Source organism: Drosophila arizonae, chromosome X, assembly GCF_054131065.1.
Source record: "Drosophila arizonae isolate 15081-1271.41 chromosome X, UAZ_ARI_1.0, whole genome shotgun sequence".
Taxonomy (NCBI): Eukaryota; Metazoa; Arthropoda; class Insecta; order Diptera; family Drosophilidae; genus Drosophila; species Drosophila arizonae.
In genome coordinates, this window is record NC_142927.1 from 28,823,351 (window position 1) to 28,847,522 (window position 24,172).

General features: G+C 44.6%; 1 protein-coding gene across 8 annotated transcripts; it reads right to left on the reverse strand.

The window, feature by feature from the left end:
* Positions 1-819: 819 nt before the first annotated feature.
* nej (CREB binding protein nejire) lies at positions 820-24,148 on the reverse strand. 8 transcript variants are annotated; one of them, XM_089474379.1, is made up of 14 exons: positions 24,125-24,148; positions 20,300-21,867; positions 19,555-20,061; positions 19,124-19,474; positions 14,949-19,040; positions 14,451-14,740; positions 13,991-14,148; positions 11,550-11,660; positions 10,520-11,468; positions 10,208-10,459; positions 9,906-10,136; positions 9,369-9,766; positions 7,811-9,239; positions 820-6,370 (listed from the first exon to the last, which is right to left on the reverse strand). In XM_089474379.1, exons 2-14 carry the CDS (start codon positions 20,352-20,354, stop codon positions 5,477-5,479), a joined length of 9,717 nt encoding a protein of 3,238 aa, XP_089330505.1. In that variant the 5' UTR covers positions 20,355-21,867; positions 24,125-24,148; the 3' UTR covers positions 820-5,476. The 8 variants fall into 8 exon arrangements, with proteins under 8 accessions (XP_089330505.1, XP_017872085.1, XP_089330504.1 ...); XM_018016596.2 differs by lacking the exon at positions 24,125-24,148 and adding an exon at positions 23,422-23,583 and having other exon boundaries at positions 20,300-21,423; XM_089474378.1 differs by lacking the exon at positions 24,125-24,148 and adding an exon at positions 23,422-23,583 and having other exon boundaries at positions 20,300-21,857.
* Positions 24,149-24,172: the final 24 nt, after the last annotated feature.

The following is a 24,172-nucleotide window of genomic DNA, read 5'->3' on the forward strand; positions in this document are numbered from 1 at the left end:
CAATACAATTAAACAGAATGGACTTGATTATACCATTATATATACCATTGGAATCCTCCATTATCTCTAGCCTAAGCACTAGGTGCAAACAGTACACCATATGACGCTCCAACTGTAGTCTAGCTATATATATAGTATGTGCGTGTGAGTATGCGAGTATGAGCTCCTAAGTCATACTGCTCTGGTCAGCTCTGCTCTGCTCTCTGCTGATCTGCTCTGCGCTGCTGCACCCTACTCTCTGCTCGCTCCTACTATGCTATGCTCTCTAGTGCTCTGTTCTCTACAGCTTTGCTCTCTTACCTACTGCTCTGTGTTCTCTCTACTGCTTTGCTTATCCTAATCCTATTTGACATGTCCTGAGTAAGTAGGGATATATACGTTTTTTGGGTAATTCTTTAAGGGGCTCGTAAGTTAAGATCTTAACCTCAAAACTGTGGAATTTTGTACTTCAATGTTCAATCATTTATGTATATGCATATGTATGTATTTATTTACTTACATATACATATGTATATGTATGTAGAAGCTTTGTTATTAAAAACTTTCTTCATCCAATCAGCTACTAACTGTATCTCTCTCGATAAAGCAACTTGAGCTCAGAATATTTATACCTAAAGGAGTCTCTTGACGTAGCATATATGTATGTAGAACATAGGCTCAATATATATTGAATATACATACATTCTAAGTATTCTATTTTATGGGGGCGCTATCAAACTCATTTTCACTTTTTAACCTGAATTGATAAACATGTATTTACATATACATATGTATATGTATATGTATATGTAATAAATTAAAATGCAGATTCTGGACAAATTAAATTTTATAATTTTTATTTAAATTAAATTATTTTACACTTTTTAGCAAAGTATTTTGTTAATTACAATGTGTGTGTGAGTGTGTGTGGTTGCTGCTTTTGTTTTTGTTGTTTGTGTGATTAATGTTTACTTTTGTTACAGTTTAATCATGTTTAATATATTTATATTAAGTTGTAAAGTACAAAACATTAATCAATTTAAATATATATATATATGTATATAAAAAAAAAAAAACATGTTTGGTAAAACAATGAAGAAAAAGAAATCGTAATTTATAAATTATTATTAATTGATAAGTGACAAAATCGCAATGGTTTTGTTTTTGTTGTTGTTTTTTTTTGTTTTTTTTTTTTTTTTTTTTTTTTTTTTTTTTTTTGTCTTATATGCAGAAATACATTTCGAGCTATTTTACAAGTAAATATTATAATATATTGTAACCATTGTATAGATTATAAGTTATAGTATTTCTTTGCAGTTTGTTGTTGTTGTTGTTGTTGTAATTATAACTAGTTTTACTAAGGCTTGGCTTACACTTGACTTAACTATGTTTTCGTGGATTTCTTGTTGTTGTTGTTGTTGTTGTTTACTTCACTTTTGTTTTTGCTATTCGCAGCAGTTTAAGAACTTGCATTTTGTATGCATAATAATAATAATCATAATAATAATAATAATAAACGTTGTTAGCAATGCGGATATTTCGTCTCCATTTGTCATTCGATTAAATTATGATTTGCATTTTTGTTTTTCACTTCAACTTTACAATCGTACTTAACTAGTCCGCTGCAAACTTATGTATATACATAAGTATTTATATATATATATAAATATTAATTAGAGATGTCGCTTGATTTTAAGCTAAGACTTAGATACTACATTATTACTCTCATTTCGCGATATACACAGTTAATGCATGTGTTTTGTGTTTTGTTTCCTCTCTTCATTTATAATTGTAATCACAAATAGTTTTGGAATATGCTCTCTCTTTCTCTCTATCTTTCTCCATCGCCTCAATCTTCCGCTCTTACATAGGTGCTGCTGTCTTTAGATTTAGATATTAGAGTTGTTCTTATTCTAAACTTATCCCATGCACAAATCAACACACGCAACACACACATACATATACATGGACACACGCACACGCACAACTCATTAAAACTTTGTTCATTGCTGCTGACGGGATGCCATATAACAAAACAGTTAGATAGCCAACACATCGGATCTAACATTTGCAATTTTATTTTTGCTTCTTGTTTTTCTTTCCATTATTTTTTTTTCTTTTGGTTATTCAATTATATATATATATATATATATATATATATATATATATATATATATTTTTTTTTTTTTTTTTTTTTTTTTTATATATATATATATATATTTTTTTTTTTTTTTTTTTTTTTTTTAATTAATTGTTGACTGTGCCTGCGCGCTTGCCGCCTAGCGAGTCATATAGCGACCGCTGTTTAAAGGCAGCGTCATGTTTCCGTTTCGTTTTACTTGTATCAATATATTTTTACAAGGGCCCAAGGAGCTGGGCGGCGACTCCTCCCTAAGCCACAAATTGTGTTTATTTTCATTATTATTATTATTCATATCTTTTTTTGTTTTTTAGTTTTTTTTGTTTTTGTTTTGATTGTGCGGCGCATACGGACGCTTGGCGGCAGTGGCACAGGCACGGGCACTACTTTCTTTTGGCTAAATTTGTTTGTTTGTTGTTTTTGCTTTTGCTTTCGATCGGTGTTAATTATTATTTAGTTAACAAACTATGGGGTTTAAAAACACAAACTTTGTATGTACATACATGTATATCTATATATGCATATATATATGTATATATATGAATGGTTTTATGGTTATACATATGTGGTAGATATATGCGATACTAAGAACTAGGCCATTGGATTTGACTTACAATTGTTTTATACGTACCATATAGCAATGTACATACGAAGCTTAGACGCCAGTATGCTTATTTACAATAAATGTTCAATTTGTTTTGTTCACGCATTTATGAAGGCATTTGTTATGCGCCGTTACATTTCGACTTAAACGAATGTTATAATATACTCTGTATCTATTAATATACATATACATAGATGTATGTACGTATGTATGTATATATATTTGTGTGTATAATATGAATACATGTTTGCCTATGTATATATGCAATTTACAAAATGTTTAACGCTCTATCTCCCTTACACACTCCACTTTCCATTCGAATTTTCTTAATATTTTATTTTTGTTTTTTTTTTTTTGTTTTTTTTTTTTTTTGCTTTGTTATTCTCTGTCTATACACGATTCTTGGGCGGCGGCAACTCTTGTAAAAAATATGGGCGTATTCCAAAGCTTATAAAAATGTTGTAGACTACAATCTAAATGCTAATCACCTAGTAAATAGTGTACGCCTTACGACTAGCTCCCTAAGTCTAAGATGTATATTTCTAGCGTTAATAAATAGCAATTATTAAAATTTCAATATTTCATTAAATTAACATGGTATATTCTGCCTTGGTTGTATCTTCTTCTTCTGTTTTTGCGACAAATATTTTCAAAGAAAAAAAGAAAAAAAAAAATACAGAAATTGGTAAACAAACAAACAAAATTATATCTATAACATTAAGACCAATGTTTTCAATTCTATTATTTGTATTTGTTTTGTTTTCTACTTCTTCATTTTTGTTTTGTTTTTAGCTATCACAAAATGAAATACTACATAAATTACGTTAGGTATTTACAATTGGTGGCAAAACGTGTGTGTTGTTGTTGTTGTTGTTGTTGTTATCATCTTCTCTATATAGCAAAACAGCAAAGGAAATCAAAATGTGTTAACGAACTGATCTTGTTATCTATATACGTGTACATATATGTACATATATATATATATATATAGTATGTATATGTATGTAAGGCTTTACTATTTCGAATAAGTTGTACAATTCTAATTGGTTAATGAAAGCATTTGACTATTGCTTTAATTGCTTCAAGTGAGTGTTATTTGGTCGTTGGTGTTATCGGGTTGCAAGTTGCACTTCTACTAATCTTATTGTTGTATGTCAATTGGAAGTTGATATAAAATGGAGCGTTTGTCGATTTTGGTGTACTTCTCAAACTCATGCCAACATGTATGTGCACATATATACATGTATATAATCATATATGTACATGTATATTATATACATACAATCATATTTATACATATAATCATGTATATACTATATACATACATATGCATTCATATTCACATATATGCATGCATACATGTTCATGTATAGGCTGGTATCTAAATAAAAACATTTCTAAGCGTGTTCCCAATTCAAGCTCCTATAAGGAGCAGTTAATAAACTGACGATCGCCAACAACTAAGCTTTAGAATTGATAGCCATAAAACACTATTACGCATGCGTTTTATATAGTCTATATTCTTTCGATAGTTATGATAGTCCTAACACATGGTTTCTTCTTATTTTTGTTTTTATTAATAATTAATAATTATATTAGTTTTGTTTTGTTTTGTTTTGTTGCGTGTCTCTTGATTTAGAATGATATTTTGGGCTTAAAGTTAGGTAAAAAAATTAATCATTTAAAATAAGAATAAATTAGCTTCAAAACTATTTGCATCGTTGAAATGTTCGATTTAAGACATATAGATAAAATCGCATTTACGTAGAATAGACGACTTAAATAAATAAAATGTATAATAAAAATTGTGTATGTACTAATCTTCATACATGTATAATAATATAATTATAATATAATGTACTATTTTTCAATATTTTTCTTTTACAATTTGTTTTGCTTTCTTCTTATTTGCTTATTAACTTTCAGCTTCTCCAGATATATATATATATATGTATATATATCTACATTGTGTTGTATATATTTTGCATACTAAAGAGAAAACATAATTTAACGTTTTACGTTTACAAAATATATATTACCCATTTGCCACTTTTGCGAGCGTCTCCTAATCGATTGCACTAAACATTGATAGAAAAGATTTTGAATAATACGTAGATATTACAAAAAAAAAGTATTATATAAGTATAATATATAACTATATGTATATATATATGGGTTACGCTCCTGCGATAATAAGCATATGGTACATAAAAATTATAATCGTACTGAACATTATTGCATTCGCGGTTGCAGATGCTGTCTGTGCTTTTTTCCAAAACTATATTATAATTAAGGGTGTATATTTGTATATAAACGCGTGATTGCAATCCTCCTTCCGATGCATATTAATGTGCCAATAGCACCACCTGAGGCGCACATCCAAAAATAAACTAAATTACTTAATAGTTGACAGCCGATTGCTGATAGTAAACATATTTCTACATAAGAAAGTACATAACGATTATAACACACAATTTTTTTTTTTTTTTTTTCGTTTTTTTCCCCCTTTTTCAAGCATTTTTGTATAGCCTACAGAAGAATCAACATAGGAGAAACGCAAACGCCAAGGGCAAACATCAAAAATAATGGGATGACTGCGGTGGCTGTTGCTGCTGTTGCTTCTGTTCATTGCATATATAGATGTTGTTGTTGTTGCTACTGTTGTTGTTGCTACGGTTGTTGCTGGTTATTTTGATGATGTTGTTGCTGTTGAGGTCGTTGTCGTTGCCGATGCCATTGGTATTGTTGCTGCACTAGAGCCTCTCCACAAACTTGCTCAGCTGGTCAGAGGCATCGGGCAGGGAGCCACCTGCATTGCCCACATTGCCGGCATTGACGCCAACGCCGACCCCAACACCGACACCCACTCCACTCACGCCCACATCCTGGGGCACACCCGGCAGCGGCGACTGATGGTGCATGCCATGATTGTGCAGGCCGTCGTGTGGTCCTTGGGGCGCCGGTGAGTGACTGCTCATGACATGATGCGGCGAGGGCTGCGCTCGAGGCGATGCTGAGGGTCCACGCGGCGACGGGGCCGAGCGCGGCGAGGGCGTTGGCTGTGGCGAGCGTATTGGAGGAGAGGAACGTGCCGACTGCATAAGCTGCTGCTGCAGCGTATGCGGCGTGGGCGGACCCATCACATTAGCTCCGGGTCCACTGGGCCCGCCGCCGCCTCCAGGCAACGTGTTTTGCGGATTTGTGCTGCTCATGCCGCCTCCTCCAGCGGCGACAACCTGCATCATTTGCTGCTGCTGTTGCTGCTGCTGCATGGGCTGTTGCTGCTGCATGCCCGGAGGCATGACGCCCATCTGCTGTTGCTGCTGCTGCTGTTGCTGTTGCGGACCGGGCTTGACACCTGCGCCGCCGCCGCCTTGCTGCTGCTGCAGCATGTTGGACGCAGCTGCATTCGCCATGGAGTACTGGTCAGAGCCGGGCCCGGACGCACCGCTGCCCACAGCTGCACCCGCTACTGGTATTCCGCTGACATTTCCTCCACCTCCGGCGTTAAAGTTCCCAGCTGTGCCGCCCGGAAACGGTGGCTGCCCAAAAACGCCCATGTGTGGGCCGCGCTGGCGTTGTGGATACGGTGGCGGATATTGGTTCATTGGCATATATCGCATTTTATTCAAGTTCTGATTGGGCACCTGTACGGAAGAAACGCGCATTTAATCAGAAAACCAAACATCAGATGAGGCGGGAGCACCTTGAACTGTGCAAGAATAAGCATGTGATGGTAGTCTGCGGTCCTCGATTCTAATCCTTATATATATAAATTTTGACTGATGTTAAAAAACAGTATTTCCCCTACAGGTTAAGGTAACTGCATCTAGGCCTTACACTCTATTGTATTTAGGGACTTGACTGAGAGATGCGATGGACCTCGAATGATCTGTGTTTTTAATAACGGAATAAAGTAAAAGCTCATAAAAATGCTCGACATATTTCTGCGTCATTCGAGCTTGCATTTGCTGGAGCGCCATCTAGCGGTTCCAAACTAAACTAGTCGCAATCGTAAAGCATAGAATATGACAGAGTGCAAGCATTTGAATGTACATATGGGACAAATCTTGGCCAAACGTTTTCTCTAGTAACTTCTGTCTGACTCGACAGATTTTAATGAAAGGTTCAGCACATAATCTAGATATACTGATCAATATTTGCTAATTTTAGAATATGTGCCAACATTCAATTGAAATAAATTCACAAATATGTTTAGCTGGTGTTCAACATATAACAACAATTAAAATTGTATAAAACACAAGAATCTGGACGAAATATGAAGATGACATATCGTACATAATTTGAAAATGAAATTTCGATAAAGTAAAGCGAAAAGTTAGATTCTTTTAAACAATCTCGAGCTTCATATAATAGAAGAACGAACCTACATATAAAATTTTATGTCTCTACATCTCGTAAGTTCTGATATCGATGGGCAGACAGCGCAGCTCAACGTCCTGATCAAAGAAATATGTATATATATACAGCTATCCCTCGTATAACGCGGTCTTAAACAACGCGATTTCGATATAACGCGATGTGGAAAAATTAGGTTTCAGTACAACGCGAAATTTAGGCTTATATAAGGCGAAGGGGAAAATACATAATTATAACGTGCTTTGAAGACAGTGAAACAGATTAATTACCATATGAAGTTTGAAGAATAACAATAAAGTTTTTAATAAATTTTTAAATTGTTTTAGTTTGTTTTTAATTTTTTTAATGTGCACATAATTATTTAAATTTAATATTTTTGAATTTTACATACAAATGTATGTACATATGTATTATTTTTTATATCTTGTAGTGAGTTGAAATATATGTGCATCTGTTATTTTTTATGTATTTTATAAAAAAAAAAAAAAAACCTATTGAAACCTAACCCCCAAATTTATATGAAAACTATGTTTTAGATAACGCGGATTTACATAACGCGCAAATCTTCTGGAACGTAACTATCGCGTTATACGAGGGATACCTGTATATATATATATGTATGTATATGGGCTCTGCCACGCCTTTATCTGCCTTTTACAGACATTTTAATCAAACCATTTCCCAGTTTCAATCGGTGCATCACTTACCATGCCTCCTTGTGAGCCTGGCGGCAAATTGGGCAGCATCATTGCCGTGTTCTGCATGTTGGCCATGCGCTGATGCGGAGGTCCCTGCTGCTGCTGCTGTGCGGCCTGCATTAGGCTCACTTGCTGCTGTTGGCCGGGGCCCATCTGCTGTGGCCCGGGGCCGGGTCCCCCCTGTTGCTGTTGGTTCATCATGTGCTGCATCTGCTGCTGCTGCATCACCTGCTGCTGTTGTTGCTGCTGCTGCGGGGTCTGCGGTCCGTTGCCCGCCTGTAGGGCGCCGGCTGGGCCACCAGCTCCGCCGGCGGCAGCGTTTATTTGGCTCTGCTGGCGCTGTTTTATGATGGCCGCCATAATCTGGGGATTCTGCTTCAGTATGTTGAGTATGTGCTGGTTGCTCTCGTTGGTCGGATTGTTCTTAATCTTCTGCATGATATGGGCCAGTGTTTGCGTGTTGAGTGGCGGCCCATTGCCCATGTTGGGTCCCGCACCGCCAGCTCCACCTCCGCCCACGCCTTGAGCTCCGGGTGGCCGTACACCGCCGCCAGAGGCCGCGCCGCCAATTTGCGCTCCCATACCAATGCCATGGGGCGCTCCACCGCCGCCCATGTTCACACCACTGCCCACAACGGGCATCTGCCCGGCTCCAACTCCGACTCCTACTCCGACGCCCAGCTGATTGGGCGGCATGCCCATCATCTGCTGCTGCTGCTGCTGTATGTTCTGCTGCATCAGCTGATTAGGCTGGCGCATACCGGGCTGGTTGGGCGCGTTGTTCGTGTAGCGCTGCTGGCCGGGGCCGCCGCTGCCGCCCCACTGATCCAGGGGCAGCAGATTGTTGGCGTTCAGAATATTGTTGCAGTTCGCGCCGCTGGGCAGTTGTCCGCCGCCTGGCACCACGCCCACATTACCAGCAAGCTGATTGCCTCCCACGTTGCTCACCATGCCGCCCATGCCGCCTTGGTTCGACACGCCTACGCCCATTGGCCGTTGCATGACAGGCGGCGCCATGGGCACACCCTTGCCAAAGCTTCCACCGTGCGGCACCTGTTGACGGGCTGCCTCCTCCTGCACCTGCTTCACCACTTGCAGCACATTCGGCGACGGCGAGTGCCCACCGGGCTTCATGCCAATGCCCGGCTGGTGCGGATGTGGCGATGTCATGCCGGCCATAACAGCCCCCGACACTGGCGACGGCACCGCCACCGTGGACGGACTCATGCCGCCGCCACCGGCTGGCATGATGGCTGCTTGCCCCGACATCACCTGCTGGCTGACTGCCACGCCGGACATGCCCACGACCGGGCCACCGACACCAACGGCGCCACTTGCCACCACTGGCCCGCTAACCGCTGGACCGGGCAACGCAGCGGGCGCTGCGGTCCTCGACATAAGAGCGACGCGGCGACGCAATAACTGTTGCTGCTGCAATCTGTAAAAGGCAAGGAGTACACGAATCAGTTAATCTAAGGTCTCAAATCAGTGAAAGGCCAAATAGATATATGTACATGAATGTATGCATATGTATACATGTCTATATGCATATATATAAGCTACTTACTTTTGCTGGAGCTGCTGCTGTTTGAGCTTGTGCTTGATGTTGGGACAGAAAGGCACTGGGCACTTCTGCTCCTGACAGTGCTTGGCGTGGTAGCAGCAGAGGGCGATGAGCTGCTTGCATATGGGACAGCCACCGTTGGTCTTTCGCTTGCAGTTCTTGGTGTGCTGGACGACGCGCTTCATCTTCTGGCAGGAAGGCAAACGGCAATTGGCATCGCGACACTGGCACGCGTGCACCAGGGATTGGATGCATCGCTGAATGGACTGCTTGCGCGCCTCCTGCGGATTCGCCTGTTTGAGATCGGCCGGCGCCGAGCCATCGTCCAAATCGAAGCCCAGTTTCTCCATCTTGTGCGGATGTCCGACCTTCTCCTTGCACACCGTGCAGAGATCAAAGTCCTGCAATTCGGAAATCAAACAGAATCGAAATGAGTAATCGTGTTGATTTCACTCAAGAATGGAAGCTAGCCCGGACTACATTATGTCTAGCAGTCGGAAAGTAGCAGCTGGAAAATAACCAAATGCAAATTGAACTTACATCACAGACGGTGCAGTGGTAGCGCGTCTCGACCGCCGTCTTGCAGTTGTTGCACGTGTAAACGAACTTGTCCTGGCCCTGATTGTGCAGCTCGTACAGCATGGATAGCGTGGAGAACTGTGCGCGTCGCAGCGAAGAGAACTCGTAGTGCTTGTCGCGGGCAAGTGTGAGGAATGCATCGCGTCCGTCCATCAGATCACAGGTCAGCAACGGATCCGGATCTTGGATTGGCTGCAACACGAACGAGATCAATGAATGGAATGAGCCAAGTGCATCATCGAGCATTAGATAATGTGACTTACCGCCAGACTTGCTGCTGATTGGGCAGAGTGTAGGCGTATGACAAAGAAGACTTCTTTGTGCTTCTCCATGGTCGCATAGATCTTGGCGGACAAATCGTTGCCCGACTGATGCTCGTTCGACTTTTTGCTATTCTTACGCTGTGCTGCTTTGGACTTGTTTGACTTTTTGGCCTTCTTTTGGCCTTTCTTTTTGCCGTCGCCACTAACCTCGTTATCCTCAATAGAAAAGAGCTGCAGATCATTTGAAAAAAGCTGTTAAGTTACACAAATTATTTTGTTAAGAATTATGTTGAAAAAAAAAACGAAACGTACGTTAGCTGCGGCAGCTGCTTCGGCTGCCTCCGCCTGTTTGCGCTTCTCCTCCTCCTCTTGGTCGAGCTCCTTGATGCTCTCCTCCAGCACGTTGGGCCAAAAGTCGCCCTCAAAGTAGGGCAGCTCCGCGGCCGAGCCGAGCTTATCTTCCATGGCCTGTTTAAGTATGTCCTTATAGTCCTGTATGATGCGCTCAATCATGCCCTTGTCCAGCATCTTCTTGTACCACTCCTGCAGGCGCTTCGGCTTGGGTATTTTCTGATCCGTCGGATGACAATGAAATATGTAGTCATCGCCCTCAGAAGGCGGACACGCCCAAATGTGCGCCATCGTGTAGCCCAGCTGCTTCACATAGTCCATGTAGCCCAGCAGAATCTCATGGTAGACTGCCGTGCGATACTGGCGTGGCCGAAAGAAGTGCACTGAATCGAGGTAGGCAATGTAGACGCGCCGCGTATTTGGCGCCGGGCACTCGGACCCATACTCCTGGACGTGCATGCCGAAGAAGCAGACGTCGATGCCATCCACTTCTTCAAAGGCAAACAGGGCCTTCGCCCGATATGGGAACTCCTGCATCATCTCGCCGCCCTCCACAAACCGCCGTCGCATGCCCGGCTTCACCTCCACGCACTTGTCCGAGGAGGACACCACACGTATGTGCACCTCGCCGGCGCTGGCTTCCTTCTTCTTGAGGAAATTGTTCACGCGCGTCTCGATGTAGACGCCCAGCTTGGTGGTGGGCAGGCGCTTGGCGTTGAATTTGTTCTCCTTTCGTTTGGAATTCTTCTTCTTCAGACAGTTATCACATACAAAGCCGCCCGGCCATATCGAATCGAGCCAAAGCACGCAGATCTGATGCTGTTTGCGTCCGCACTCCTGGCAGTCCACGAATGGCTCCAGCTCCAAGTGGTCGTTCTTCATCTCCTTAAATTGGTCCTTTTTGATTTGGCTGAATGTTGATAAGAAAGTGCGATGTTAGCAGAAGTTGTATTTGACCTTGATCTCGTTCTTGATCTCGATCTTGACTTACGTTTGCGACTGCTGCGGATCCTCGCCCAGAGTAACAGTATCTCCTTGTATGTCATTAAAGCACTTTTGGCAGAACGTGTATCTATTTGAGGCGACACCGTATTCCTTTAGACTGTGGTGATTGATTGATTTGCATGGCAACAATTTACGAATTGATGGCGATGAGCAATGGCGATAGGCGATGAACAATTGGACAATTGGACAATTGATATAACACGTACGATATACGAAATGATTGCCAAAGGCAGCATAGGTAAAACAAAAAATGTCACACAAACAGCAACAACAAGTACATAGGTGTACATAATATTCCAGGTATTTCATGTAGATGTATGTGAGCAATATTATTATTATGATATTAATTGTTGTTGTAGTTGTTGTTGTTGTTGTTGTTGTTGTTATGGCCAAATACGCAAGTGCATTAACAATTTGATTATGTTTGAGTGTGGTTTCGATGTTTGTTTGTTTTGATTTTATTAAGTCGAGTGTGAGTTTCGTTAAAGCGGTATGCAAATTACATCAAAGTCGTGTCGATTGTGAAACATGTGAAATTAATTAGAAAATGAAAATAAACGAAAAAATAAAGAATACATTTCAAATTAGAATCATAAAATACACTATTATTAAACTATATGCAATATATTTAGATATTGAAAGCAAAAAAAAAAAAAAAATACCAAATTAATAAACTAACAATAATTTCTCCGTATGAGATGGGTTTCATTGTGCCAATGAACATTGTTAACTGATTTCTGCAGAGCTGTACACATCGATACACATTTATACATATATAACAAATGATTTATCAAATATAGAATAGATATTAACATAGATATATAGAAAGCGAGCCAAATCGAAAGCAAAGTAACAGTTTTTTTTTTTTCTTTTTTTTTTTTTCTTTTGATGAGAAAGCTAGGGTGCTACACACATACAAAGTGGATTCTGATAGTTCTCAAATCACAATCATAAGAAGAAGCTTCCGTTTTAAAGGCAGTCTCTCAACGGTTCCCTTGTTTCTAACCACTTTTCACTTTTCACTTTTTTTTTTTTTTTTGCTGGCGGTTCTTTCAATTAATCAAAATACTGAATCAGAAAGTAGTAGTCTCATTTATTTAAATAAAGCAAGTCACATCTAGTTTTGTTATTTCATGTCTTGGCAGATGCATATTATGTAGGTGTTGTACATATTATTTTTGATTTATCCAGACAACAACATGCACCAGGCAGACTCGCAGGACACCAAACTTTGTGCGTGTGTGTGTGTGTGTATGGTTTTTAAGTAATTTCATTTTCATTTTTGTATCTTTTAATTTTCTGTTGTTCTGTTTTTGGCCACTACGATGCGTGTGTGTGAGCTGGCGAATTGTTGTGGATTGTATATAGAGATATATACAAATGAGACGATGCAACACAAATGAAAAGAAAAACACACGCACACACACACACACACACACACACACTCTCACACACAGAGAGAGAGAGAGAGAGACACACATATGCATTATCGCATCGCATCAGAGTTAATTTCAGCTAATTTTCTTACTTAATCATAGTGTGCCGAAGAAGCAACTTAATGGAGAATGAGGGCCGTGTTATGTGCTGTTGTTGTCATCGCTCGATGTGGAAAGCCGTTTTCAGAGCTCAGAGCAGCGTGTCGGTATATGAAACATATTTCCATGTTTTAACTACTACATTTTCTTGTTGTTGTTGTTGTTGTTGTTGTATATTTGATAAATGTATGTTTGTGTGTTCAAGGAGATGCAATCGAATGCATGACCAAAGTTTAACTTTACTAGATGGCTATATATCAATTGCCGTTGTTTCAGAGCACAACTTTGACTTTGACAATACATATATATAAATATGCTTTCTATCACTAACTCTTAAATTTGAAAAAAAAAAAAAAAAAAAAAAAAAAAAAAAACATTTGGCTTAAGCATCGCTTGTTATATATGGGTACTTGTGTATCTGTATCTGTATCTATATGTATCTGTCTCTGTATTTGCATACAGCTGCTGGCAACTTGGCTAAAAGACAAATGCTCATCATGGCTGTGATATTGTTAATTATTCGATATCTAAGGATCACTAAATGTGCCAACAAATCAGAATATATGTATATACAATATATAACAATTTGAAAGTGTCAAACTTTATAGGAATTACGTATCAAAGAATATTTTGCCTCGAAAGTCACTCAAATCGAAATCCAATTTCACTTTGTAGCAATAAAGTTGAATATATTTCTCAGAGAATTATATATGTATATGTACATATTTCAGTTTCTTGGCACACCTCCGGAGTGGACGACTAAGGATATTAACAACAGCTGTATATGAGCGCGATTGTTTGTGTGCGCTGGCTGGTGTGTGTGTATTATATATGTATGCATTTACAGTTACACATTGCACTGCTGGCTATTGGGGGCATTTGGGGAACGCACCTGTTTTGGTAGCTGTAGTATTTGGCGTCGCGCGGTATCGTGCACAGCTGCTTGCCGTAGCAGCAGAGCACCTGCGGATTGAACGTGTATTTGCGGCCGCAGCAGTAGCCTAGCGCCTGCATCACGGGATCTATTTCCTGCTCGAACACCTCTGACAGCTGTGTGCAGGGCAGAGGGCAGAGGGCAGAGGGCAGAGGGCAAACCAGGAAGAAAAGAGAAAAACATTTTGTTGGAGATATCACAATGGAATGGCTTGGATTAGATTTAATGCGATTTTAGCTTCGATTAATGAGAAATACATGATTCACACTTGGTTTTACTTTTAATTGGAAACAAATGAACACTGGAACAATTGAAAATCATTTATCTGCGGGCGACTGATGGCTCCCGTTTCTTGAGTTTTGTTTCTTGATTGTCGTTCATCATTTCTCATTTCAGCTTTTTGCAGTTGTGAATTTACCTTGGTGCAGTAACGATAGACACGCGATGTCTTGCGATTGTAGAGCCACGCATTGTCGAACATCAGCCAGACATCGTCCACATACTCCCATGGATCACTGTATTTGCCATTCAGTATGTTGCTGCGAATGGTGCCCAGGTCCATTGGCTTCTTTACGATCTCGAAGTAGTCGGGTATGGCCAGCGCCTGTGGATCGACTGGATAACGAAATGGCACCGACTCCGGCTCCTGCCGGTACAGCTTCTCCAGCGTGGGCATCAGGGCTGTGCGCAGCTCTTCCGGGTTGAATTCTACAATGGATAAAGGACAAAAAGTATTGCCTCCTCTAGTTAACTATTTATCTTTCACATCAAATCGTAAATCGTAAATCGCAAATCGTAAATACATAAACAACGACACCACTATTGCCATCTCTTTCTTATTAATGTAATTCGACGATATATTGCCCTACTACTCTCTCCCAAAATACCAAGCTAACAATTATTGTGCGACACTTACGGCATTTCTTCTTCTTATCACCAGCATTGGGTGCCAGAGGCTCAGGCACATGGGGCTTCGTTTCAGACTTGATCTTAATGTCCGCTGCGAGTCCCGAGGAAACGCCATCAATAGCACCATTGATGTCGTCCTTGCTATCGACGCCGCTGCCACCTATCGTCCCATCGCCATTGGCGCCGCCGGCAATGCCACTGGAGACGGCCGATTCATCCACGTCCATTGGGTCCGACTTGATCGGCTTCACATCTGCGCCTACTTCCGTCTTAATTTCAATCTTCAGCATGCTGGTGCCGTCGTTGTTCACATTCTTGCCCTTGCCGCCTGTGGAGCAGTCCATTTGCGAGCTGTCGCCGTTGCCGCCGCAGCTGTCGTCCATGAACTTCTTCTTGATGTCGTCCTCCTGCTTGATGGAGTCCAGCTTGCCCTTGGATGCCATTCCGCCGCCACTGCCGCCATTACTTCCGTTTGTATCGTTCGCCCCAGCCGGCGACGGCGTCTCATCGTCATTATCACGCGCCGCCGCCTCCAGTGCCGCCATCTGTGAGGACAGGCTGCTCGAGCTGCTCATCACCCGGCCCGGTGCACTGTTCTCGCTGTTGCTGCGTGCCATCTGCAGCAGGGTGCTGCTCGCCGGCGTCGCACTGCCGTTGCCGCTCGTCGACGTTGTCGTCGATGTGGGCGTCGTGCCCGACGATGAGGCACAGCTCAACGGCGTCGTCACCGTTGTCGTTGTGACGACGGCCGAGCTGCTGGTGCTGCTGCCACTGCCGCTGCTGGAGCATGTTGCTGCTGCCGATGCGGGCGTACTGCTGGCCGTCAGGCCCGAAGCGCTCGTCGCCGGCACCGGCGAGGTAGGTATATATGGCGGAGTTGCTGCTCGATTGCTCAGCGGCTGCATCAGACTGCTAACAGAGGGCGGATTGTTCGAGGGCGTGCCAATGGGGCCATTGGACATGAAGCTAGGCGAGGGGCTCGGCGCAGCCACGGTACCGCCGCCAATGCTGCCGGCGCCAGCGCTCGCTGCGCCCGCATTCAGCGCATCCAAACTGGTGGGCGTGGGTGGCATATTGTTGAGCACACTGCCAGGAGGCTGCGTCTTCTGCTGCATGGGTGAACTGAAGGCATTTGTTTGCTGCTGTTGCTGCTGTTGTTGTTGCTGTTGTTGCTGCTGTTGCTGCTGCTGCTGCTGCTGTTGCTGCTGTGGCTGTTGAATGGGCGTGGCATTGTTGAAGGGCGACTGCGGCAATAGCATGGCCGCTGCGTTCGTCTGCTGCTGATGTTGCAGCAAGCGCTGCTTCATAATCTCGCTGATCTGAGAATTCTGCGCGCCGGAACTGCCATTCGCATTTATGAACTGCTGCTGCTGCTGCTGTTGTTGCTGCTGTTGCTGTTGACCGGGCACTGGGCTGGTTAAGATGCCCGGGCCGCCGCCCACCGCCGTCGCTGACTGCATCGTCTGCTGCGTGTTGAACGGCGACAGGACCGGATTCGCCACCATTCCGCCTGGACTGGGGCCCGGTGGTCCGACCAACATGTTGCCCTGGCCGGGCTGCTGCTGTTGCGGGAATTGCATGCGCTGCTGCTGCTGAATGGCGAGCATATTGCCGCCGGGCGAGTGACTACGCATGCTCGCCGCCACAGCAACCATGTTCGCCTGCCCAGCCGCCGTCTGCTGCTGCTGGCCGACGCCTACGCCAACGCCCATGCCAGGCGCCTGGGGACGCATCTGCTGTTGCATCATGCCACTCGGGGCACCCCCACCGCCGCCCATCGGACTAATATTGGGACGCACACCCTGGCCTGGCTGCTGCTGCTGCTGCAGCGCGTTGTTGGGCACGGACGTCGGATTGACGACACTGCTGTTGGGGCCACCTTGCTGCATCTGGAGCAGCTGCTGCTGGTGCTGCTCTTTGCGCTTGAGCCGCTTCTCTTCCAGCTCCTTCTGTATCTTGTAGATCTTCTCGGCCAGCAGGTGGTAGTACTCAGAACGGTTCTTGGCCATCTCGTACATGTCCTTCTCCACCTTCTCAGCGTACGTGACCAGATTGTGCATGCGCTTGTCCTGCATCGTGGTCGGATCTGAGGTCGGAAATATCGCCTGCACCAGCTTGTGCACGAGATGGTTGCGCAGGTCCGCAGTGACCGACTCACGCCAGTCCTTCTCGCTGTCACTGCCGTTGCCAGGCGCACCGCCGCCCGCAGCACCGCCCGCTCCAGTGCCCACCGTATTGGACCCAGCCGACGCGCTGTTGGCGCCGCCTGTCGTGTCCGCCGGCATCAGGACGCTCGCGCCGCCAGACGCGCTGTTGCCGCTGCCTGGCGCACCGCCAGCCGAGACGACATTGACGTGCGCCTGCACCTGAGCCTGCGCCTGGGCCTGTAGCTTCAGCTTGGTCATCTGGTCGGACTGGCCAACCAGCTGTTGCTGCTGTTGTTGTTGTTGCTGCTGCTGTTGCTGCTTATCGCCAACGCCAACGAAATTGGCATTGTTGAAGCCAACGTTGACGGAAAGTGGCGCTGGAATGTTGCCCAATTGCTGCTGCTGCTGCTGCTGTACGCTCTGCTGCTGCGCGTTGGGCTGCTGCTGCTGATCCACCATGTTTTGGAGCGCGCGTCTGCGTCCACCAGTGCCAGTGTTGCATCCCTGCAGCATCAGCTGTCCACTCTGCTGAGCAGCTTGCGCCGCCTGCTGCTGCTGCTGCTGCAAACTGCCGACGTCGTTGGCACCGGGCAGGACGTTCTGGCCGGGCACAGCCACTGGTACGGGCACACCGCCGGACGCCATTGTACTGCCTGGCTGGCCGGGCTGCACGCCGAGCACACGCACCGACGGAGCGCCCTGCATTCGTATTCCAGGTGCCATGCCTTGTCCGGGCGCGCCCAACATGCCGGCTGGTACCGGCCCTACTTGGCCTATGCTGCCGACTCCTTCGAATCGCCGCAGCTCCTGCTGTTGCACCTGCTGATGCTGCTGCTGTTGTTGCTGTCCCATGTCTGTGTTGCCCTTGGGCACGTTGGACGCGCCGGCCGCTTGTTGCTGCGGCAGGACAATTGCCGTATTTGGAGCGCCGCAAGTTCCAGCGCTCTGCGCCACTTGTTTGGTGTCCACACCGACTCCGACTCCGACACCGACACCACCTCCGACTCCGACACCACCTCCGACTCCGACTCCTACGCCAGACGGATTCTGCGGCACCTGCTGCTGGCCCTGCGGAAGCTGCTGCTGCTGCTGCTGTTGTTGCTGTTGCTGTTGCTGCAGCGGTGACGCATTGGGCGCTACAGCCGCTCCACCGCCGCCTCCACCGCCGCTGGCATTCTGAAAGAGCGAATTGTTCTGCCGAAAGGGAGAGCAAATGATGCAATCGGAACGCTGGCAGGTCTTGTAGTGGAGCAGTATCTGGCGCGACGAGGTGCAGTGCTGCATTGGACAGTCCTTGCTCTGCTTGCACGTGGCCATATGCGCCAGGACGGCCTTCATGGCCTTGCAATAGTTGACGCTGCAGACCTCGCGGTTGGGATTCATGTTCTCTCGCTTGTTGCACTTGTGCGCGTGCAGCAGGAGCATCAGCTGCTGCTGGATTTGCTTCTTGCGCTCGTCCGTCATGTTGCTTGACGCTGGCGCTGGCGCTGCCACGCTTACGGACGATGCCACGCCTGACGCTATTGCTTGCTGTTGTTGAGATGTTCCGGGCTGCTGCTGTTGCTGCTGTTGCTGAGAGTGCCCTAGCAGTTGGTTAGGCTGTGGCGCACGTGGCCCCATGGCGCCCTGTTGCACGCCTGGTGGCTGTTGCTGCTGCTGCTGCTGGGAATTCATTTGCGCATTCGCCGCGGCCAGTTGCTGTTGCTGTTGCTGCGTGTTGCCAACGAGTCCACCGGCGCCTGGAGGCGCACCATCGCCGCCAAGATTGGACATGGGCACGACGGTGCCAATAGGTCGATTTGCCTGGGCCATACCGGCGCTCATGTTGGGCGCCACAACCCCACCGACGCCACCAGCGCCTCGCTGCGCCATCTGCTGCGCGAGCAGCTGCGTGTTGTTGCTGCCGGGTGCACCATAGTTGCCGACTCCATAGGGCATATTGTTGATTTGGCCTGCACGAAAGAACAATGATGAAGCTGCCCATTTGGCTAATCTATGTGGTTGGGTGAGGATTTTTGCTTGTTTGTTCACTTACCCAGCTGCATGTTCGGGTTTTGCATGCGGGGGCCGCCGCCGGCTCCGACTACGCCACCCGGTCCATTGCCACCGCCAGCTCCGCCGCCCATCAAGTGCGGGCCTCGCAGCAGATGCTGCTGTCCCCCAACCATACGCCCCATCATCGGTCCATTCTGCATATGCATACCCTGGCTGGGCGCTGCGCCGGTCACCGAGCTCACGCCCACCGAGCCGGGCACGGTGCTCATCATGGATGCTCCGCCTGGCTGCTTCAGTGTGTTGACTAGGCCGGCGCCTCCAATGGTGCCCATGCCGCCGCTATTCGTCAGCACCATGTTGCCTAGATTGCCCTGCGCAATGCTGTTCATGCCTGCCGAGCATAAGTATTGAATCGCATGTTAATTCCGGCCTGACTTCGATGTGTTCATCTCATCCATGTATCTAGCTTACCTGGTATGGAATTCATGCCGTTGTTGCCATTATTCGATATGGACATGGGCATTGAGTTGACCATGCCCATCTGTGTGGCCACCTGCATGCCAGCCGTGTTGGGCGATTGCAGGTTGGGCGACTTGCTGCCCAGTTGATTCATGCCCGGCACCACCATGCCGCCGCCAGCGCCTTTGTTGCCCTGTTGCTGGTGCTGCAGCAACTGTTGCAGATGCTGATGGTGCTGTAGCTGACGAAGTTGACTGCCGGCAGCGCCACTGCCGCCATTACCACTGCCATCGTCACCGCCGCCACCGGCTCCGTTCATCTGTGGTGGCACGACGCCTGGACCAGGTCCCTGAGTAGCTGGTTTGTTTGGTCCACCAGCGCCAACGACGCCGCTGGCTGTGGATACAACGCCGCCAACACCGCCACCGCCGCCGCCACCAGTGTTCAGCTGATCCGACCAGCCACTGTTGGAGGACACCAGCTCATCGGGCAGATTGTCCTCCAGAAAGTACAGATCCGCTACGAAAAACAGGATTTGATTAATACTTATATCATGATATAATATGGTTAAGTAAGGATGCCTAACGGATATCAAATCTAGTTTATCAAAATATCCTGAATCAATATGGAACTGATAGATCCGAACGTAATGTTAAGCAAAGATCCAAATAATACATGATAGATATGTGAAATGCAGCTTGTGGGAATGTGCTGACTGTTTTTTAATACTACTCCCGCCCGCCCTCACAATACTCACTTTGATCCATTTTGACCCGCTTCTGTGGCGGTTCGTCCAAATGATCGGCCATCATATATATAATTATTTGCTAGCCTTTGACAGGCAGCAGTACGCGTCCTTGTGAGAATAAATATATGTACGTGTTTGTTTGTTGTGTGGTGTTGGTTGTGTTATCTTGTCTGCAACGGTTGCAAGACTAGCAGTACAAGATGGTCCATTAAAAAAAAAAAAAAAAAAAAAAAAAAAAAAAAGAGTTGACAGTATTGGGCTATGGACAACAATTTTTGATTGCTTGCGTTTCTTGTGTTTCAACAGTTTTCGCACGGATGTTTGATTTTGTTTCTTTAGCTGTTCGCTTTGCTTTGCTTTGCTTGGTATTTTCTTTCTTGCTTATCTTCTCTCTTTCGGCTTCTTTTATAAACTTGCAATCTTGGTGGCAGTCAACAACGACGACACTTGCTCAGTAAATTGTTTTAATAAAATTTTGCATAAACTAGCGGGAGTTGTAAATAAATGTTGCAACTCCTTTGTTATTATATGCGCTGTTGGGGCTGTTGCTGCTGCTGCTGCTGCTGCTGCTTCTTCTTCTTTGTCGTCGTCTTGTTCTTCCTCTTCTCCTGGCCTTGCTATCGTCTGCCGCTGCGACGAAGACGTCGACGACGTCGTCCGCGCTATCGTCACCGCGACCGTGCCAGCTGAGCACGTCGCTGACTCCGTTGGCTCGCCGTTGAGATCGTTGTTGTAGCTGCTCCTGCTACTACTGGCGTACCATGCGCCGCCAGTAGACGTCGTTACTAATGTGCGCCTTTGCTCCAGACGCAACGCTTCCGCTACTGCTTCTGCTACAGCTGACTGCCAAAGCCTCAGATACTTCTGTTGCTCCTGCTGCTGCTGCTGCTGTTGCTGCCGTTGTTTTTGCTTTTGATGCTGTTCCTCTTCCTGCTTGTTCTCCTGCTGTTGCTGCTGCTGCTGGTTGATGTTTATTCTGGTTATGTTGTTTGTCATACAGCAGCATGCGCACGAGTGCATTTTGTGGGTAGGCGCCAAATCCACCAAATTGGCCTAATTCGAACTCGAATAAGTCGGCCTTGGCTAGGATTCGAAGTGCTTCCTGTCCTCTGCAACAGATGCTGCAAGTGAAACTTGAAGTAAAAGAAGACGACGTGTAAGAAGAAAGAACACTTTAAGCCAGCTAGCAAATGCGTTTGATGTTGCATTTGCCGCTGCCACTGATGCTACTGCTATTTCTCCTGCCGCTGCTGCTGCTGTTCCTATTTGTTGTGATGTTGTTTGATTTGTTATTGTTGTTGTATTGGTGGTAGTGCTGCTTTTGTTTACCGTTGTTTCTATTTCTTGTACTGTAACATTTTATCGCTGCGAATGTTGATGTTTTGTTTAATTTGCAACTTGTTTTGGTTTGTTAAAATGTTCAGAGCATTTTATTATTGTTGTTGATCTGTAGAAATGCATTCACATTTCTGCATTTTACTTTTTTCTTTTTTCTTTGAGTGACTGATTCTGTTGTTGTTGTTGGTGGTGGTGTGTTTACATTCGCTGTATTCCACATTGCACATAACTGTAAAAATCTAACAAATAATTCTCTCCGATTAGAGTAAAAGTTAGTTACAAACGGACACACACGCTCATACGAACACTGGCGAACATACATAGACACACACACGTATTAATTAAATGACCTATAAGATTCACATTTGATACACAATGTCTCTTCCACACCACGCACATCGGCAAAAGACAAACAATGTATTATAACAGCATATTGCAAATGAGTTTTTATTTAATTTTTTTTTTTTTTTTCGTTTCGAATGCGGCTGCTGTTGCCGTTGCGCCGTTTCTGTTGCCGCTACCGCCTGCTCAACCAAAAACAACTCGCTGTTTTCTGTTTTTAGGCCTTGTTGTTAGTCGTAGTATTCGCCATCTCGCTGATATTTCTCCTCTATCACCATCTCGCATACGTCTACGTGTTTCACTCGCGCGCTCTCCCTCTCTGTCACACACTCTCACTCACAGACACACGCAAACACACAAATGTGTCATAATTAAGTATGCAAGTCTGTGTGCGTGTATTTCTGTGTGTATGTATGCGCACTATTACTTGGCCAACACGCACGCACGAAATGGGCCAGCAGCGTGCACAAGTGCGGAGGCAACCGCTTCAAAATTGCGCGCAAAAATTATTGAGCATTGAATTCGAAATCGGCAACCAATAGAAGCTTAAAAATTGAAAATATTATTATTCATAGAGCACTGAGTAGCCTGCAATTGAACATGAAGTCATGGATCGCGCATTTATTAAAAATCATATTTGTTTTTTGTATTTTACTTCCGCATGTTAGCGCTGGCTCATCGTACATGTGAACATCAGTTGCTTTCTGCGCCAAAGATGAGTGCCGAGCTTTAAAGCTTTTCGCGTACGAGTGATTGCCGCTACGATTGCTGTTAGTTAGCTGATTTTTTTTTTTAGCGAGTACATCGCAACACAGACCGCACATGCATGTACATGTAGACATATTATATATGTATAAGTGTACTAATTTGTGTGTGTGTGTGTGTCGGTGTATAAATATACATTCATGCATACGTCTATACGTATGCATGTATAAACGATTATTTTGAGTCTCGCCCGAGACGCGCGACGTTTTCACTGCACACATGTATAAAATTCAGCGAGACAATAATAATAGCGAGTAGAGAGCGAGGGAGCGAGAGCACACATTAAACGCTTGCGTTGGTATTGGTATTTTTCACGCTGGTATGCATACACACAGCACAGGCACTGCCAACGAGTGCGAGCAGCATTGGAAAAAGAAAGAAAAACAGACGACAGAAAATATATTCCTTTTTTTTTGTCGTTGCTCGTCCGTTTTCTTCTTCATGTCGTATCAAAGTTTTCTATTGCAGAAATTTTGTGTTGTAGGCGTATTTTTGATTTATAGCGTCGTGGAAAAAAATTATTAAATTTTTTGCACTAAATACGAAATTTGCAAAAATTGCAAAGAAAAATATAAAAAAATTGCAGCCAATTTTAAAATTTCGTTTAATAATTTTTGAATAATTTTTTTGCTGCACTTTTAATTTTTAAATATTTTTTAGATTTTTATTTAATTTCGTATTTTTACCTAAAAATTTTCACATTTTTCGTTGATTTAAGAAAATTTTAACAAATTTTTTCGCAACACTAAAACAAAAATTTTCAGTCCGCTTGTGTTGCAGCAGAAAGTCAACTGATTTCGCGAACGAGTAGCAACAGAACTAGAAAGAAAGACCGAAGCTGAAACGACTGTGACTCTGTGTTGTGTTAGTGTCAGACGACGACTACATCGACCACTAATGCCAGCTAGTGGCTACAGCGAGTAAGCGTACTCAACAAAGAGCGCACGCTTGCTCACGGAAAGAGACACCCGTAGCCAGAGTGCGGTGCCCAAGCAAGTGTTTAAGCAATTGGCTGCTTTAGGCGGCACGCGTTAGTATGTGTGCGTGAGAGAGAGATAGCGAGAAAGAGAGCGTCGCTAAATAACAATCTAACGAGAGGCCGCAGTGTTGCATAGTGAGGAATGTGAATGTTCATGTTTTTACCCGTGGCGGCAACACTCGGCGCAGTCTGTATTTCGAAAAACAATTTTGGTGTCGTCGTATTAGGAAGCGTCATTAGTTCTATCCTTGTCTGGCGGCTAAGCAGCCACTAGCAACTCGAGACACAAACAAATCAAATACATATGTAGTATGACAAAATTTTATGTCACTAAATAAACTATTCAATTAAACCAGAATTTATACGCTATTTTATACAAAGGAAATAAAAATTATAATTTAAAATTTTACAATTTTTTTTTTTTTATTTCTCTTAAATGGTTTCGCGCTGTTGCACAC

Coding starts and splice junctions, on each gene's coding strand:
- nej (XM_089474379.1), bottom strand. CDS start 20,354: ATGATGGCCGATCATTTGGACGAACCGCCACAGAAGCGGGTCAAAATG. Junction 19,041..19,123: donor AAACCCGAACATGCAGCTGG/GTAAGTGAACAA, acceptor TCTTTCGTGCAG/GCCAAATCAACAATATGCCC. Junction 10,137..10,207: donor AATCAGCAGCAAGTCTGGCG/GTAAGTCACATT, acceptor TTCGTGTTGCAG/CCAATCCAAGATCCGGATCC.